We start from the raw sequence: 16044 nt of genomic DNA on the forward strand, positions 1-16044 counted from the left end.
GGGGCGGGAGCCCGGGCACGAGATCCGGGCTTTGTTTTCGGCAGCGCACCAGCTTCTCTGTGGCCGCTGGAGGCGGTCTCTGGGTCTGTAGTTCCCCATCTATCCTTCTAATCAGCGCCAAGCACCTAAGAAAACCCCAAGTGTGCCTTCGCTGCTCCGGCCACACTCGCTTCCCCCGTCGGAACCGACCGCGGGTCCCTCACACGGCACGCGGACTCGCCCACGGGCCTCCCCGGGGACCCGCCCCCTTGGCTGTGAGGGACTCCTCCTTTCCCTTAATGAAGCAGCCCAGGAATCACCATTGTTCCCTCTCAACTTTCTTTTGTGCATATATTCTTCCAAAGCAGTGTTTTGGGTTTCTTCAGCTATAAACCCAGAAGTAGAACTGCTGGGTCATAAGGCAGCTCCAGTTTTAATTCTTTTGGGGAACCTCCATGCTATGTTCATTGTAGCATTATTTGCAATAGCCAAGATAGGGAGGCAGCCCAAGGGCCCATCGATAGACAAATAGCTATAAAAGTTGCGGTACTTTTTATCCAATGGAATATTACTTGGCCATGAAAAAGAACAACACCTTCCCATTTGTTACAGCATGGATGCACCTAAAGAGTATTATGCTCAGTGAAATAAGTCAGGCAGAGAAAGACAAGTACCATATGCTCTCAATTATAAGTAGACTCTAAAGAACAAAATATCTGAGCAAATGAAACAGAAACAGACTCATCATTGCCAGAGGGAAGGGAGGTGAGGAATTAGGTAAGAAAGGTAAAGGGACTGAGAAGTGCAGACTGGTAGTTACAAACTAGTCATGGGGAGGGGAAGTACAGCCTGGGGCCTACAGTCAACAACACTGTACTGACTATGGATGGGGCCAGACAGGGACTGGAAACACCAGGGGGCGCACTTTGCAAAGTATGTGCTGATCTAAACACTTGGTTGTGCACCTGAAACTTAAGACAGAATAGTAGCAACCAAAAAATTAAATAAATGCACAAAAAAATTTTGGGGTCCTCCCCACCCCTGCGCCTGGGCACTCAGAAGACACCCTGGAGACCGGCCATTTTCCATGAAAAGGGGTCGGAAGCCAGAGGGCAGCCTTTCTGCAGCAGAAGCCCCGGATGGTCCAGGGGACAGTTGGAAGGTCAAGTGTGAGTTGCCCCCAGAAAAGTGTGGGGAGCAAGTAGCCCCAAGCAGGTCACCAGAGGAAGCTGACCAATGGCTTGGGGCGGGGGGTGACACAGGGAGGGTGCAAAGGCAAATCACACTGGGATAAGAATTTAACTTGGCAAAATGACAATGGGTATCTGAGGGAAAACAGTGTTGCAAAAAAAACAAAATTTTTCGTTAACTGAAATGTGTATGCCTTTGAGGCATGAACAACAAAGACGACGGAGGATGAGTTTGAACTTACTAGCAAGTTGTAGATGTTTTACTGTAATATGTTGTATGCTTTTTCTGTCTCTTTAGAAGATGATATTATGTATTGAAGAGGGAAAAATGAATCACATCCAGAATTTCGGACAGATACTCTTTTATAAGTATTTCCAGTTTTGAGCAGAAGGCATTGCCGCATTGTATGGGCCGTCTCACCCCATCATTTTGAGATGGGTACAGCGAGGCCCCCGATAAGACAAGAGAAGCAATAATGCAGGAGAAGAGTGAAGGTGAGTTAGGAATGAAGACCCTATCATAAAAGGCCGCCACGGGTTGTGCCATTTAAACAAAATCCTATTAAAGACACAGAAGTTTTTCCACCAATTTCACTTCCTCCAAGGACACACAGAAATGAGAACAGAAGATGAATAAAATGTCATATGGGAAAAGGGCTTACTTCTTATGACTTTGGGGAACATAAAAACTGCAAACAAATGAAAGAAAAAAGGTTTCCCAAATATAATGGGACAGATTTGGACCTTGTTTTCGGGAACCAAAATAGAGCTGTCGCATATCTGGAAGAGCCTGTCCTCAGTTACTTCCCTCATTTCTTTCTTTCTTTTTTTTAATGGACTTTAAATAAAACAAGCCTGCCAGATTTCTCCACAGATATAAAAGTAGGTTCAGGGGCAAAAGGGGAAAACTGGGACAACTGTAGTAACATAAACAATTAAATTTTTTTTTAGAAAGTTAAAAAAATAGGTTCACTATTTCTCTCAAAATTTGTCTATTAACTACTTAAAAATGACCATTAAATGCTCAGGCAATAGAATCAGCTCAAAAACCTCAGTCTATATAATCAAAACTATGAGCACATCTGTCTAGAGAGACACTGAGGCCTCCGTAGCGATCAAGGAATCACCAGTATTGAAAGAGAAAAACCTGCTCTCCAAGAGTTACAATTTAACTGAGCGTATTCATTAGCAATGCATTTATTTAAGTCTCATATTGCTGGGCACTATTCTAAGAAGAGAGAAAACAAAGGAGAAGAATGTATCATCTCTTATCCTCAAGGAATTCACCCCTGAACTGGAGATAAAGCTACTGTCCTGCCCATCTACCCACCCACCCACCCACCCACGCGCATGCACATACAAACCTCATATAACTATTAATAAAAACAATGTGAGGCTTTAACTGAAATCTGAAAAATGGCCATAGGAAAAGACATGGAAACATCCGCCCAGCTCATGAAAAACAGGCAGTGAGAGGGCGGGAAGGAAGAGGCTCCGGGAAGGCGCAGACCCACGGAACCAGGCTCAGGGCTGGCCCTGCGGGCAGACGAAGGACGCGGCAGGAGGGGCCGGGCCAGGCTGGACGGACGGGCGCTGGTTCCGTCACCGTCACGGCAGCCGTGAACGGGGGCTGGAGCTCTGTTTTGCAGAAGACACAAACGGGCAGCGCAATCTCCCGAGAGGCGAGGCTGGCAAAATGATCATACAGCCCAGACCGAGAATACTACAGGCTCGCAGGCCGTACGGTTGCCGCTGTAACCACTCGATTCTGCCGCCGTGGCACGCAAGCGGCTGCGGACAATAGAAATCTAAGTGGGTCTGGCTGGGTTCTATGAAAACATTCTTTCCGGAATTGGGCGCCTGGTCTGGCTGGTGGAAGGCAGTTGGCACGCTGTGGAGACTAATTTTGGTGACAGCTCAAAAGCGGTCCAGCTGAGAGATGAGAAAGGCTCACCCGAGGCAAGCAAGCAGGAACACGGAAAGGCAACGATTTTGCAAGATTTTAGGGAGCCACATCAATAGCGCTCCATGAACGACCACTTGAGGAAGGTTAAGAACAGAAATAGGCAGGAAGAGCTCAGGACCTCCCGACTGGGCAAAGAGAGCTGCTCTCGGTGCACAGAGGGCGATGCAGCCGGAGCCTCACCTGCGTTCTGGGCGCACGGGCACCACTGCGGAAAGGGCCCCCTCACTCTCAGAAAGGTGAGGGGGTGGCCGCAGCGCATGTGTTCCTCGGGAGAAGGTGTTCTTCGGGAGAAGAGTGTAACAGAAGAGCAAGATCTGCCGCCCCTTACTCCAGGTAAAGGGTTCTGGTTCTGGCGAGAGACAGTAAGCACATTCCACCCAATTTTTCCCACTGATTGCAATGCAAGAACCCTCAACAGAATATAGAAAGCATCCGCTGGGGGACTCAGAAATACTGGGTTGGCCAAAAAGTTCATTTAGTTTTCTGTACAGTGGCTCTAGGAGTGCTTAATAAAGCACTTAATAAAGTGCTTAATAAAGCTGTCTTTAACTTTATTTGAAACAATCTGTTAGACTATATTGTGACAATTGTCATATCACCATGCATTTAAAAAAGTATCAAAATTGGTGAGTTTTTATGCAGGCATTTTAATATTGAAGACGGAAGAAGATATGCAATTTTTTTGGTTTATTATGCTTTATTATTTCAAGAAAGGTAAAAAATACAACTGAAAAACAAAAAAAAGATTTGTGCAGTGTATGGAGAAGGTGCTGTGACTGAGCGAACGTGTCAAAAGTGGTTTGCCAAGTTTTTGGTCCTATTGACATTTTGGCCAAATAGTCCTTTGCTGCGGGCTGTCTTGTGCATTGGAAGATGTTCAGCAGCACCTTTGGCCTCTACCTACTAGAAGCCAATAGCATGAGGCAGCCGACATGCTCAAAATACCCAAATCAATAAAGTTATTGCTGAAAATGAAAAATGTGTCTTTTATTTTATGGAAAAAACATATGGACTTTTTGGCCAACCCAATAAATCAGAGTAGGAACATCAGTCTATGGATGGCCACAGAGTGGAGAGTTTCCTGTTTTCATGTTTGCCTCTCTTATCTTTGACTTCGACTACCCTGTCTCCTGGAAATGCGCGCGTGCGCGTGCGCACGCACACACGCGCACAACAGGAACAACAGAAAACAGTCCCAGCAAACCCCCGCCAGGCAGAGGACAGCAAAGCGGATCTTCTGTGGGGCGGGGCACACTGGATCTTCCAGGCTACCCTGTGTCCCAGGATCAAAACTGCAAACGAGCAGCGGGGCCAGTGGGGACAATCACAAATGGCAGCAGTGGCTTCCACAGGTTTTCCAGTGTCACAGCTTGGTCCCCCGAGAGACCGAACGGGGCGCACGACTGTGAGGAGAGAATCAAGCCTTGGCTTTGAGCATTTCGGCTTGGATCAAGGCAGGGCACGGGGAAAGACGCCCCTGTGAGAACTGAAGGGCGAGAAGACTGCAGACAGAAGGGAGCCGGGGAAAGGGCTGTTCACTTCTGGGGATGACGCCACAGGCCCACTCCCCAGCTGCCCACGGGTAGAACAGACCAGACTCAAAAAATGGCTTTGAGAAGTCACTGTGGTACAGATCTCTGCCCAGGTCCCAGGCTCCGCCTGGGAGACACTGTGCAGGAGCGGAGAGAATAGTACTGCAAAGGCTCTAAAAACTAAACCGATGTTAGGGCCCCAACCTGCAGAGGGTGGTTCAGCACTTGAAGTATGAGACAAACTGCACTGAGTGTTTGCTACAATTTGAAGAAAAAAAAAAGCCAATATTCTCCAGGAGATTTTTACAAAATCCAGTCTCATAATATTCAAAATGTCCAGGATACAGTTCCAAATTATTTGACAGTCAAAGAAACAGGAAAAATAAAGAAATCTCAAAGGGAAAGGCAATTAACAGATGCCAACTCCAAGATGATTCAGCTACAGGAATAACAGACAAACTGAAGCAGCTATTATGCGCATGTTCCATGGATTAAAAGTGAACACTTTGTTTTCTGCAAAGAAATGGAAGCTATGAGAGCCAAATGAAAATTTTAGAACAGAATAATATAACAGCAAAGATTAAAATTTCACTGGAAGACTCAACAGCTCAATGGCACTAACAGAGGACAGTCAATGGCCTTGAAACCAGATCAACAGAAACCATCCAATCTGTCTGAAAGACCAAAAAAACAGAAACTGAAAAAAAAACAAAAACCAAACAGAGTCCCAGAAACTTATGGAACAACACCAAAAGGCCTAACATTCATGTCACTGGAGTCCCAAAAGAGAGGAGAAAGATTGGTGCAGAAAATGTATTTGAGTAAACAGTCCCTGAAAACTTCCCAAACTTAGTGAAGGAAATAAGTTTATCGATTCAAGGAGTTCGGCACACCCAAAGAGGACATACTTAAAGCCATGCCCATCCAAGGCGTAATCAAACTGCTGAAAACCGAAGATAAAATCTTGAAAAAAACAGATTGCAGGTTACATTCAGGGAAACAATTTAAATGACAGCAGATCTCACATCAGAGACCATGGAGGCCAGAAGAGAATGGAACATTTTCTGAAGTGCTGAGGCAAAAGAACAGTCCACCTAGAATTCTATATCCAGCAAACATACCCTGCAGGGGCGAAGGGAAAATAAAGACACTCTCCAGTGAAGCAAACTAAGGATTCTTCACCACTAAATCTGTTTTCAAAGAAACACTAAAACAAGTTGTTTAGGTTGAAGGAAAGTGGTAACAGAAAAATTGGGAACTTCATAAGTGAACAAAGTAGTAATGGTAAATAATATCTAAGTAAATATACTATTCTATTAATATTTCTATCCTTCTTTAAAAGAGGTATGATTGTTGAAATAAAAAATTATGACATTAACCGACAGGACTTCCAATGTTTGTAAATGTAATACATGTGACAGCTACCACACAATGTGGGGAGGACAAAGGGACCCTGCAGTTGTAAAGTTCCCACATTTAACCTGAGGTAGTAAAACACTAACTCTAGCCCTGGCTGGGGTGGCTCAGTGGATTGAATGCCAGCCTGCGAACCAAAAGGTCACTGGTTTGATTCCCAGGTAGGGCCCATGCCTGGGTCGTGGGCCACGTCCCCAGTAAGGGGTGCGTGAGAGGCAACCACACATTGATGTTTTTCTCCCTCTCTCCCTGCCTTCCCCTCTAAAAATAAATAAAATAAAAATAAAATATAAAATACTAACTCTAAGCAGGCTGTGAAAAGTTAGGGTTGCATTTTGTAACCCCAAAAGCAACCTCTAAAAAACTATGCAAAGAGAGATATAGTAAAATAGGCAATATATATATTAAAGTATAAAAAATAAATCCAATTAAAAATAAATTTCAATTTTTAAAAAAAATAGGTGGTTCTTTATCTAATACAGCGGTTGGAAACACTGAACAACAAAAGATGAATCAATCACATAAAAAATAAACCTCAGTTTTAAAGTAGAAATGCTTGAGTCCTCAGCCCTAATTCTAGAAAGCAGAGGAGGTATCATGGGGAACACATAGAGCCCACCCCCTCCCGCCCTGAGCCAGAAGACAGAATTACCTGTGAAGTTCTGAGCTTTGAGATGCAGATCATAGAGTTTGTGAATGTAGCGAATGTACATCTCTTCCTTGTTCAGTTCGGTCTTATAGAAGTTCTGGGGAAAAAAGTACAAGTGGATAATTCCTCAACAGTCAGGCCTGCAAATATCTTCCTTTTACTCTGCTGAAGTTTCATGAAAGAGAACTGATCTTTTTTTCATATAAATGTCTTTAAAAACATGAATTCAGGGGAACAATTTAAATGTTGTGTCTTTGACTCAACAAGGTCTGGGTTCCGTAGGGCCTAACAATCATGCGATGAGCCGGGAACTTTCTCAGGTGTTACTAACACTGATTAACATTTCTTTTGTAACTTTTTATCATTTTTTTTGTTAGTTTAACTGTCAATGGACAGTCAGCCTATAGTGAAATAGGTAACAGAGTAACCTGCTTATTACATTAATGATACTCAAAGGAGTTTCTGTCAAGATTCAAACACAGGTTTATTCTGAGAAAAGTCAGACAGACAGGTAAGGATGAATAAGGAACAACGGAAAAGCATCCCCCTCCCTCCCCGAAGAATCATGTGGAAGACAGGGGATGGAAAAGCTCTTCATTGTTAGGGTGTCATCTGGAATTTCTCACTTGAGCTGGCGTTTAAATATTTCTAGTTCATGTACAAATCATAAAAGGATTAATCACAACATACTTTGTTCCAAATTATTATTGTAGAGGCAAGCTTATTGAAAATATTCTATTTATTTATAAAGAAAAGGATCTTGCCCTTACTCAACTTCGCTAACACATTTTAAGGTCATCAAAACTCGCCTGGGACTGAACCTGCGCCCGTGGCCTCGGCACCAGCCTCTCGACTGTCACCAATCAGAAAGCACTGCGCCCCTCGCGGAACGCAGGACGCGGAGAGGCTAATGGGCACGAAGCCGGATTTCGGCAAGGGCTGGACGCTGCACGGCTGCGGAGGCGCTTTCCGGAGCCGAGCGTCAGGCACGAAATCCTGGGCACAGCACGGGGCTCCTACCATCCTCGCTGCTGCTGGTTTGACTTGTGCCGCTTGGTGGGAGGAAGAAGGGAAACGACGCGGGGGGCAGCGGAGGACCTGAGCGAGTGACCGGCTTTTCCAAGGGGGAAGGGCCGCGGACGCTGCAGTGCGTGGAGCGGATCAGTGAGAGCGGCTTTGGGAACGGGCTAACCCAGCCAATGCGGCTCCTTCGGCTGTGCTTGAGCTGGAAGAGGGAGGGCCGTCTGTCCAGGTCCTTCCTGGGGTCCTTTCCTCAGTAGGAGGACTTTTCCAACCTTGAGGCACTACCGTGTAATCGAATATAGGAGGGTGCCCCCTCCGATTTATACTATTATCCTCCCCTTTTTCCTCTTGTGTTCTGTAGATCTTGGCATTCTTTGAACAGCTAAGTAAATAATGCTATTCACAGCTCTCATTATAACCCAAATCATTTTAATTAGTAAGAATTGTTGTACCATAAACACAAATCTACCATTCCCACAGCAGGTTTTTACGTTATTAAAGGATGATTTGCTCTAATAGCTTCCTGGTAAGAAGCAGCCTTCTTTGAAAACAAAGGGATCCCTTCGTAAATGGACAATTCTTAAAAAGAGAGAGAGAGAGAGACCTCCCATCAGCGGATGAGAATATTTCATGTAGTCTGGGTGACTCAAAGGACAAACAGTAATTACACTTCCTAGCTTGAGTCATGTCAAAGATGGCGCCCTTTCACCAATTTAACACTGCACTTTAGCTCTGATGGCACAAAGCAAGCCAGGGTTCTCCCGAAGACCACCTGGAACCGATCTCAGGAGAGGGAGAGTCATCTCTGCGAGGAAGTGCGTGGCTGAAGAGACCACACTGCCGCGAGGAAACACCCAGAAACTGTCCCATGGGGTAGAGCTAGGAAGGTCAGCTTCGACTTCAAGGTTATACGTTTGCTCTTTTCATAAGAAGCATTCTTGTGCTAGCTGAAATTAGAACAGCTTTCCAAAGGGTAACATTTTCTATAAGGACTACTCTCCATAGCTGCAAAGCTAACTGGATACATTCTTTGTGGCCACAGGTTTTATTAAGCCTCTGGTTCCTTCCCACTGGGAGATGAGAACAAACAGATTTAAGGCTGCAAGTTAATTCCTCCATCTAAGGAAATGCTCGCCTGTGTTGTTCCAGTTGAAGCAATGAGCTTGGGGAAACAAGCCTGTACTTGTTCGCCTCCAAGCAGAGGCACCGAGAAAGAAGGGGGGCAACAGGGACGGACTCTTCTGGAAAAGGGGACAGGCCTTCCTTGGAGGGTATTCACGAGACTGCCTGGAGCCGGGTCGGCCGGGAGGGAGGAGATGGGCAGAGACAGCCGGAGGCAAACAGAGAGCCGGGCTCTCCTCCAGCGCGTGAGCAGGGAGCTCGGGCTAAGGGTGCTGACTGGGGGAGGCTGGCAAAAACCAAACAAACGAACACGCAAAAAGCCCTGAACCCCAGGGGAACACAGACAGGAGAGTCACAAGCGGGGATGAACTTAGTCACGTTCAGGGTCAGGTATGGGTGCGAAGAGGGCAGGGAGGCGGGCTGGCCCAGCGAGCGTGGCCCCACGGCCCGGAGGTTACGGCTGAGGCTGGTGGCCAGTCACGGGAGAAAGTGCCCGGCGAGGTGTGGCCCGGGGGAGGACACCGGGGTCTCGCTATTCTTAGAGACTGATGTCAGAGGCGGAGATGTAATAATCAAATCCTCAACAAGGAGGAAGAGGTGGGTGTGGGAAAAAACACGCCAGGGGCTCAGAGATGCAGACAGTGCAGGGGGGGATAAGTTAGGGACACACGGCCAGCACGAGAAGGCGACAGCTCTGAGCCTCGAGGACAGCGGAGTGGGGAGGGAACGAAGCCACGCGCAAGGCAACAGGACCGAAGCCAACGGAGGAGGCCAGGCAGAGTCAGGGCAGGGGCGGATGCCGGGAGAACTCAGGGCAGCAGCCAGCGTGAGGATAAGCACCCGGACAAGATGGTGACGTTTTGTTTACTCTGCAACACAAGGCTGCTATGCCCCCAAGCTCAGAAATGGAAACCGTCCGGTGGTTCTGTATTTCAGATCCGATTGCGGGAAATTACCAAAAGCACCCACTCACCCTCTGTGAGCACCGAAACGGAAGGGATAGTAAGGCCAGGCATGGTTTGCCCCACGGTGAGAATGCCACTCGATTTAAGTTGTCATGAGACACTTTAACATAAACGTGGTTTTCCCAGGACAGTTCCGGGTTAGCCTGTCAACCTTACATAACATTTCATTTGACTCTCAAAAATGTCCTGTTTGGGTAGTAAATTATATGATCATCCTCCTTATACTCCTTAACTAGTACTGGTACTATAGGGTTAATGAGCAAGGAAGCTCAAGAGTGAAAATTAGTGCGTTTAACAGACAGCTGTCATTTGGTCCCAAAAGAAGAGGTCACTACTATTTATTAAAGAAGGGAGGAAAGTACAGAGTCCTCCACGGGGACACCGTGCCCTTCCCGAGAGCAGCGGAGGCTCTGGGAGGAGGGGGCCCCGCCACAGGAGCGCAGGGCGCCCGCGGGGCCTCCGGGTCCCCGAGGGCTGAGGGGCGCGGTGATGCTCTGGAGGATCGTTTTCTGGGATTTAATTCAACCTGCAGCTCACGGGGCCTCTTTCAGACCTACTTGTAAACTCCTCTAAGAAACGTCCAGATACAAACACGCTGTGGATTGAAACCACACAAAACATAGTAGTTCTGTAACACAAAACAAAAGAACCCCCCAGGTGAGGCTAGCGGGGGCAGGGGAGCGGGTTACTAACCAGGAGGCTGACCGTGCAGCCGATCTTCTTGCCGTCCACCTCCCCCATTTTCATGCAGTCCCTGGAACGAAAAGCGACGGTCAGAACGCGGAACCTCTTCCCTGGGGCACACAGAGGGGGCGCTTGCAGGGAAATGAGAGGCGAGTGGCTGTTCAGGCAAAGGTGCGGTGGCCGGAGGGACTCCCCAGGGATCTCAGGAGGGGTGGGGGCTGACTCTCCAGCCTCCACGTCTGCAGAGACTTTCGCCTCCAGGTGGAGGCGCCCCCCTCCCCAGGGCCGGGGCTCAGGGAGAAGTGAGGGGGTGTTATTATACAATATGCCTCCCAGCGTGGGCAAGGAGGAGCCGGGAAGCGTGGCCATCCACGATGGGAACGAGGGACGTTTTTGAAGTAAAACAAAGAAACACCACGCAGTGAAGTGGACCCAACTGCTTTAATAGTTTAGATCATTTAAAAATTATTTTTTAAAAAAGTCTATAAAAAGCAGCCCCGTTGTACAGTCTCTGTTGCAGTCTCCACCCTGAAACGGATGGATCTACTTACTGGCTCAGATGGGCGAGTCCAGATAAAAAAAACCGACAGAAAAAAAAAAAATCCCTTGGAGAATGGGATCTGCGAGCCCTGGCCATTCCCTGAGACTCGGAAGGAACTGTGGACCAGAGTGAAGCAGAAGGAAAGGGAGGACGCCCGCGGCAACGCCCAGCCCCGGGGAGCGCAGAGCCCCTCGCCTCCGTGCACAGGCCCCCGGCCCGACGGCCCACTGCGCGTGGAGAGCGCGAGCGCGGGGCCCCGTGCACAGGCACGCCCTGCCCCCAACTCCGGGCGTGGCCGCCTGGCAAGCCCAGGCCGCCACTTACCTGTAATCCAGCAACCTCTCCATCAGACGGGTCACAGTGGCGACCAGCGAGACCCCGCTTTCCCTCCATGTTTCCCGCTCAATTTTCTTCAGCAGACTGGAAGAGAGAGAACCCAGGGCATTTTTAACATTTATTTTTATCAGTCACCATGACAACCATTTTACTTTCCTTAGTACCTTAAATGCCTTAGCAACCACTGCAACATCTTACAAGGAGCACAATTTGCAAACAACGTCTTACCTAGGATAGGGACCAAAGAGTGGAATTCTAATCCCGGAAGCATTGACAAAGCAAATGGATTTTCAGATTATCCAAGTCATCAAATACGAACACATGCATATAATCACATTTTCAAAACAGACAAGCACCTCACGGCTCACAGACATTTTCTCCTACTTCTCTCCAGCGGGAGCAGGCTTGCATCTTACCACATCGAGTAACATTGTGACAAGCGAAAACAGCAGCACCTGCAAGTTTACTTTTAAGTACGACCTGGCTGGACGCAGGGAGAGACGTTGTCCTACCTCTCAGTGGACAGCATCCTCATCCAAGCAATTTCACTGCACTGCAATGCCACGAAGATCCTTGCACAGACAGCGTGACGTTTGGCGTTTTTTCTCTCACTTACCATTTGCCCACTCAATACATGTTGTACTATCTGTGCACTCACTCAACAGCCCCATTCACTGCGTCATTAATCACGGAGGGTTTTCTCTGCGGTGGTTACTGCGAGCTGATGACAGGTACCGAGCCCCATGTGCCTCCCACCTTCTCCCTAATCTCAAGTGCCTTGGCACAGAGGTGCTACGTAAACACAAACTAGTGACAATCACAAAAATTAGCGCCTGCTTTCCTCTTGCTCCTGCTCTTCGGCAAATGAACCGTACGCTGGGCGAAGCCTGTAGGACGGGAACGTCATGTCCTGGGGATGGGCCTCAGGACGTCAGCATGGCCGACCGAAGAGAGTCCCCTGCCCCTCTGAACCGAGCCCTCGCCTTTCTAAAACCTTGTGTCTCTTTCATCTTGGTTTCAGAAATAGCCTAGAAAACAATTCTTACAAGTATAGCCTAAGTCTGTTGTACACTGTGCTCAATGGAAAAAGGAAAAAAAGCTACATTGTTTTCCTGGTTTATTCGGCACTGTTTCCTAGATGGGGGTGGAGGTGGGAGGTGGGCAGCTAGCATGGAAAGGGACGGAGCTTGCCTGACTGATCCGCCCCGGGAAAGGTCCCGTGGTTGGACTGAAATGTGTTTTCTTTACAAACAAACAAACACACACACCCCCCTCTGAACAGCACCTACTTCAGGCTTAAGTGCCAACTTGGTACTGAACCAAGAGCTGAAATGAAAATGTGCCTGCCAAACAATGCAGGGTGACAGAGAAACTTCCCCAAGTGACAGCCCACACCTCCTATGCTTGAGAGGCTGAAAAACAAAGAACTCAACTTAAGTGATCATTCTAAAAATACACAGAGACCTCTTTCACGGGCGTGAGCGTCACTTTGCAGAGGCTCCAGATGCAGGAAGAAGTCGGAGTTCAGGATCCTCTTGCAAGAAGAGGCAAAACTCTGCAGCGCCTGCTTCCCTGGTGCACCCAGCACCCAGTATCCAAGCGGTGGGGCCCGGCCTGGGACCAAGCCCTCCGGCTCTCACGGCCGCGCTGGCTTCTGCGCCACAGCGCGCCGTCCCGCTGCACCTGGTACAGACCTCGGGCTATCGGCAAGAGCAGCGGGGTCCCTCTGGTTAACTTGGGGGAGACGGGGCACTTTCACTGGGTCTATAATCAAACCTACGTGCCCAGGGTGAGTACACAGGAAGCTCATCTGAGGACAGTACAAGGCGCTGTCTTATTGCTCACAGACAGGCATGGGAGCCCCAACACTGGGCTGCAGGGTAGCACAGCGCTCAGTGAGCTATCACTCTATGGAGGGATTTTGGCGGGGAGGTTTGACCCCCCATCGATTTCTCTCTGTATCAAACAGGGTCGCGCTGGGGCCATCACTCGTAGAAAAACAGCTGTGCCTGCGTAAAGCGTCAGCGACCTGAAGGATGTGTGACAGAGCTAATCCTCTGTCCCCAAACGCTACTGTGCTGTGATCACCAGATCAGGCTCTGAAATGCTCTGGAGTCGCACTGAACTACTCAGAGGAGCACCTGGCGGAACCTCGTCAGGGCCAAGGGAAAAGCTGAGATGGGAGTTGCCTCCTCCAGGGCCCCCGAAGCTGGAGAAGGCCCCCCGCCCTGTGCTCCCCAGCACGGCCACGGCGGCGTCCCCAGCCCCGCAGGCGCCCTGGACCGGGCAGGGGCTCAGTGGGGCTCAGTGGGGCTCAGCGAGTGTGTGCGGGCTGCTGGGAGGCGCGGTTCCCTTCTGACCCGCGGTTCCGGGAGCTCACACTCACACATCCGCAACGTTGGCGTTGTCAAGGGGAATAAATCCCGACTCTTCCTTCAAAAACATGCGGTCAACAAGGATGACATTAGGGTCAGAGCGAGATGGCTTGAGGTCTCGGGAAGGCACCACAGAAACGGAAGGTCTCGGCTACCTGGGCAACGGCCGCATTTCGGGAGGCAGGGGGTGGCTTTAGGTTTCTGAACACACCTAAAGTCTTAGGTATGAATGACAGAGATCCAATGGGACTCTGTGCTGTGACAACGTGTGTTCCTCACGAACGTAACGGGCGCAGTGGCTCGCTGTGACTAGACGAACTCGCTGTGACTCCTGTGGCCAGAAAGCAAGTCTCTGGGACTGGAAACACAGGTAGGTCGCAGTTTCTTTTCTGAGCCCAGGTAGTAATGATAATGTAATTATCACTGTAGACTGTATTTATTCCCAACATGCTGATTGTAAAAGCATGAAAGAAAAATATTTATTGTAACACGTTTCTAGTAATACACTAAAAATCAACAAAAGAAGAAAAATCCCCATTGAATAAATCAGGCTCTTTAAAGAGTCCTAATTACAGATGCTTAATATTTTAAACATTGCTTTGATTTTAATGCCAAAGCAGCGCTGCTATTTCAAAGTGATATTTACACACAAGCAATCCAAATTGTTCACTATCAGGCCTTTATTAAGGCAGTTACGAGGCACCATAGAACCATGTGCGTATTAATCTTGTGAATTTATTATGAAAATTAATCACAAATCTCAAGAGATTCATTTCACTGAGTGCTTTCTCATTTTAGTTCTTTGTTCAAACCAAGGACTGGTAACTGGCATGAGAGTCGCTTTCAAAAGCAGTTTATTACATTGGATGAGGTTTTAATCAGAACTCTTGCTAAAACTCCAGCTGTTGTGAGACACAGATGCTTTGCACACAAGAATGAGGGCGGACTTGCTGAAGAGAGATTTCAAGTCCCAGTTTAAAACTGGAAGAAAATGGTGGTGTTCAGGATTCAGGACAAAGAGCGCATTTTATCACCCCCCCAACCCCCTGCCAACACCACCACCGCAAGAAATCTGGATACCCTTTCTTGGCTCGTCTTTTCAATATAATTTTCTCAAAAGCTTCAAGAATGATTCTGAGTCAGGCAGGCTGAAGTCTTATCAGTCACTAATAATGCTTTCCAAACCCGGATACCCTCTTACGCCCAGCGCTCTAAATACGCGAGCAGGGAATGAGTCACAGAATCTCGCACTTGCCTATCGGCGTGCAAGCACCCCGGCCGGCTTTTAGGCGCAATCTGGGCATAAGACACACTTGGTAAGTACCCAGGTTTGAAAATGACCGAAGCCCATAGGCAGCTGGAGAGAAAACAAGTGTCAGCCTTAAAATCGGAACACGCTCTGTGCGCTTGCTGCTGTGTCACCCAGCGGGCAAACACCCGGTGCAGCGACTCCTCCCGGAACTGGACCCACATTCTGTGGATGAGGACACTCTCGGTCCCTCACACCGTACCCCGCCGCTCCTCCATCCTCCACACCCGGCCCCAACGCAGAATTTATTAGAAATGATTTGCTTCTGTGATACTCTCACAGGAAGCAATTAGAGACGTGTGGGCTGTTGGTGCGGCCAAGCGGCACCAAGCCCTGAAGAGCAGGCGAAGACGGGCGTGCCTTCCCCCCGCAGGGCGGCCAGGCGGCCGGGCGGCCGGCTTTGGACAGCACGGTGCGCCAACACAGAAGCCACGCGCTTTTGGTCTTCTCCCACGCTCAGCCCTATTTGAAATCCTCCTCCTCCAGCCCCATTTCTCAAGCTACCAGGCAGGCAGAGAGCGCGGGCTGCTCTGGAACACGTGGCCTGTCCCACCTAGTCAGAGATTAAAATAGGACGTGTCGAACCCTCAGTATAAGACGCCCCGCTTGCTAGAGTCAGGCGAGGCTCCTCGATCTTGCCCTCCGCGAAGACGAGGTGCAGGTGCCCCGGAGAGGCCCCAGCCGCCACCCTCCCCAACCCCCAGCACTCAGCCGCTCAGCGCCGGCACCAAGCCCCTGGCTAGAACCACCCGGAGAGAACCGTTACTCACATACTGTTGAAGAGCTCGCGGTAGGTTTCGTCACCTTTGCCTTCGGACATCAGACTGTCCAATTTGTCGATGAGTCTCGTTTCCACCTGAAACACACACAGAGGTGACCCTCTCTTTGCTCCCCTTTACAGGTAGCATTTCCAGGCAGGTGGAAACTGTTTCGCCGGCAGGAGAACGCGCCACAGTC

At 48.8% G+C, this 16044-nt stretch overlaps 1 protein-coding gene across 1 annotated transcript in view; it reads right to left on the minus strand.

Moving 5' to 3' along the window:
* DOCK4 (dedicator of cytokinesis 4) overlaps nt 1–16044 on the minus strand; it is a 323634-nt gene that overhangs the window by 33334 nt on the left and 274256 nt on the right. The window contains exons 32-36 of the mRNA XM_054571366.1: nt 15858–15943; nt 11632–11658; nt 11392–11487; nt 10536–10596; nt 6736–6829 (exon numbers count right to left, since the gene is read on the minus strand). Of these exons, the coding sequence (XP_054427341.1) occupies nt 6736–6829; nt 10536–10596; nt 11392–11487; nt 11632–11658; nt 15858–15943 (364 nt within the window). The remainder of the gene's footprint in view (nt 1–6735; nt 6830–10535; nt 10597–11391; nt 11488–11631; nt 11659–15857; nt 15944–16044) is intronic.

The sequence above is a fragment of the Pteronotus mesoamericanus genome, unplaced genomic scaffold (genome assembly GCF_021234165.1).
Source record: "Pteronotus mesoamericanus isolate MK-2021 breed Mesoamerican mustached bat unplaced genomic scaffold, CSHL_Meso_final contig_220, whole genome shotgun sequence".
NCBI lineage: Eukaryota > Metazoa > Chordata > Mammalia > Chiroptera > Mormoopidae > Pteronotus > Pteronotus mesoamericanus.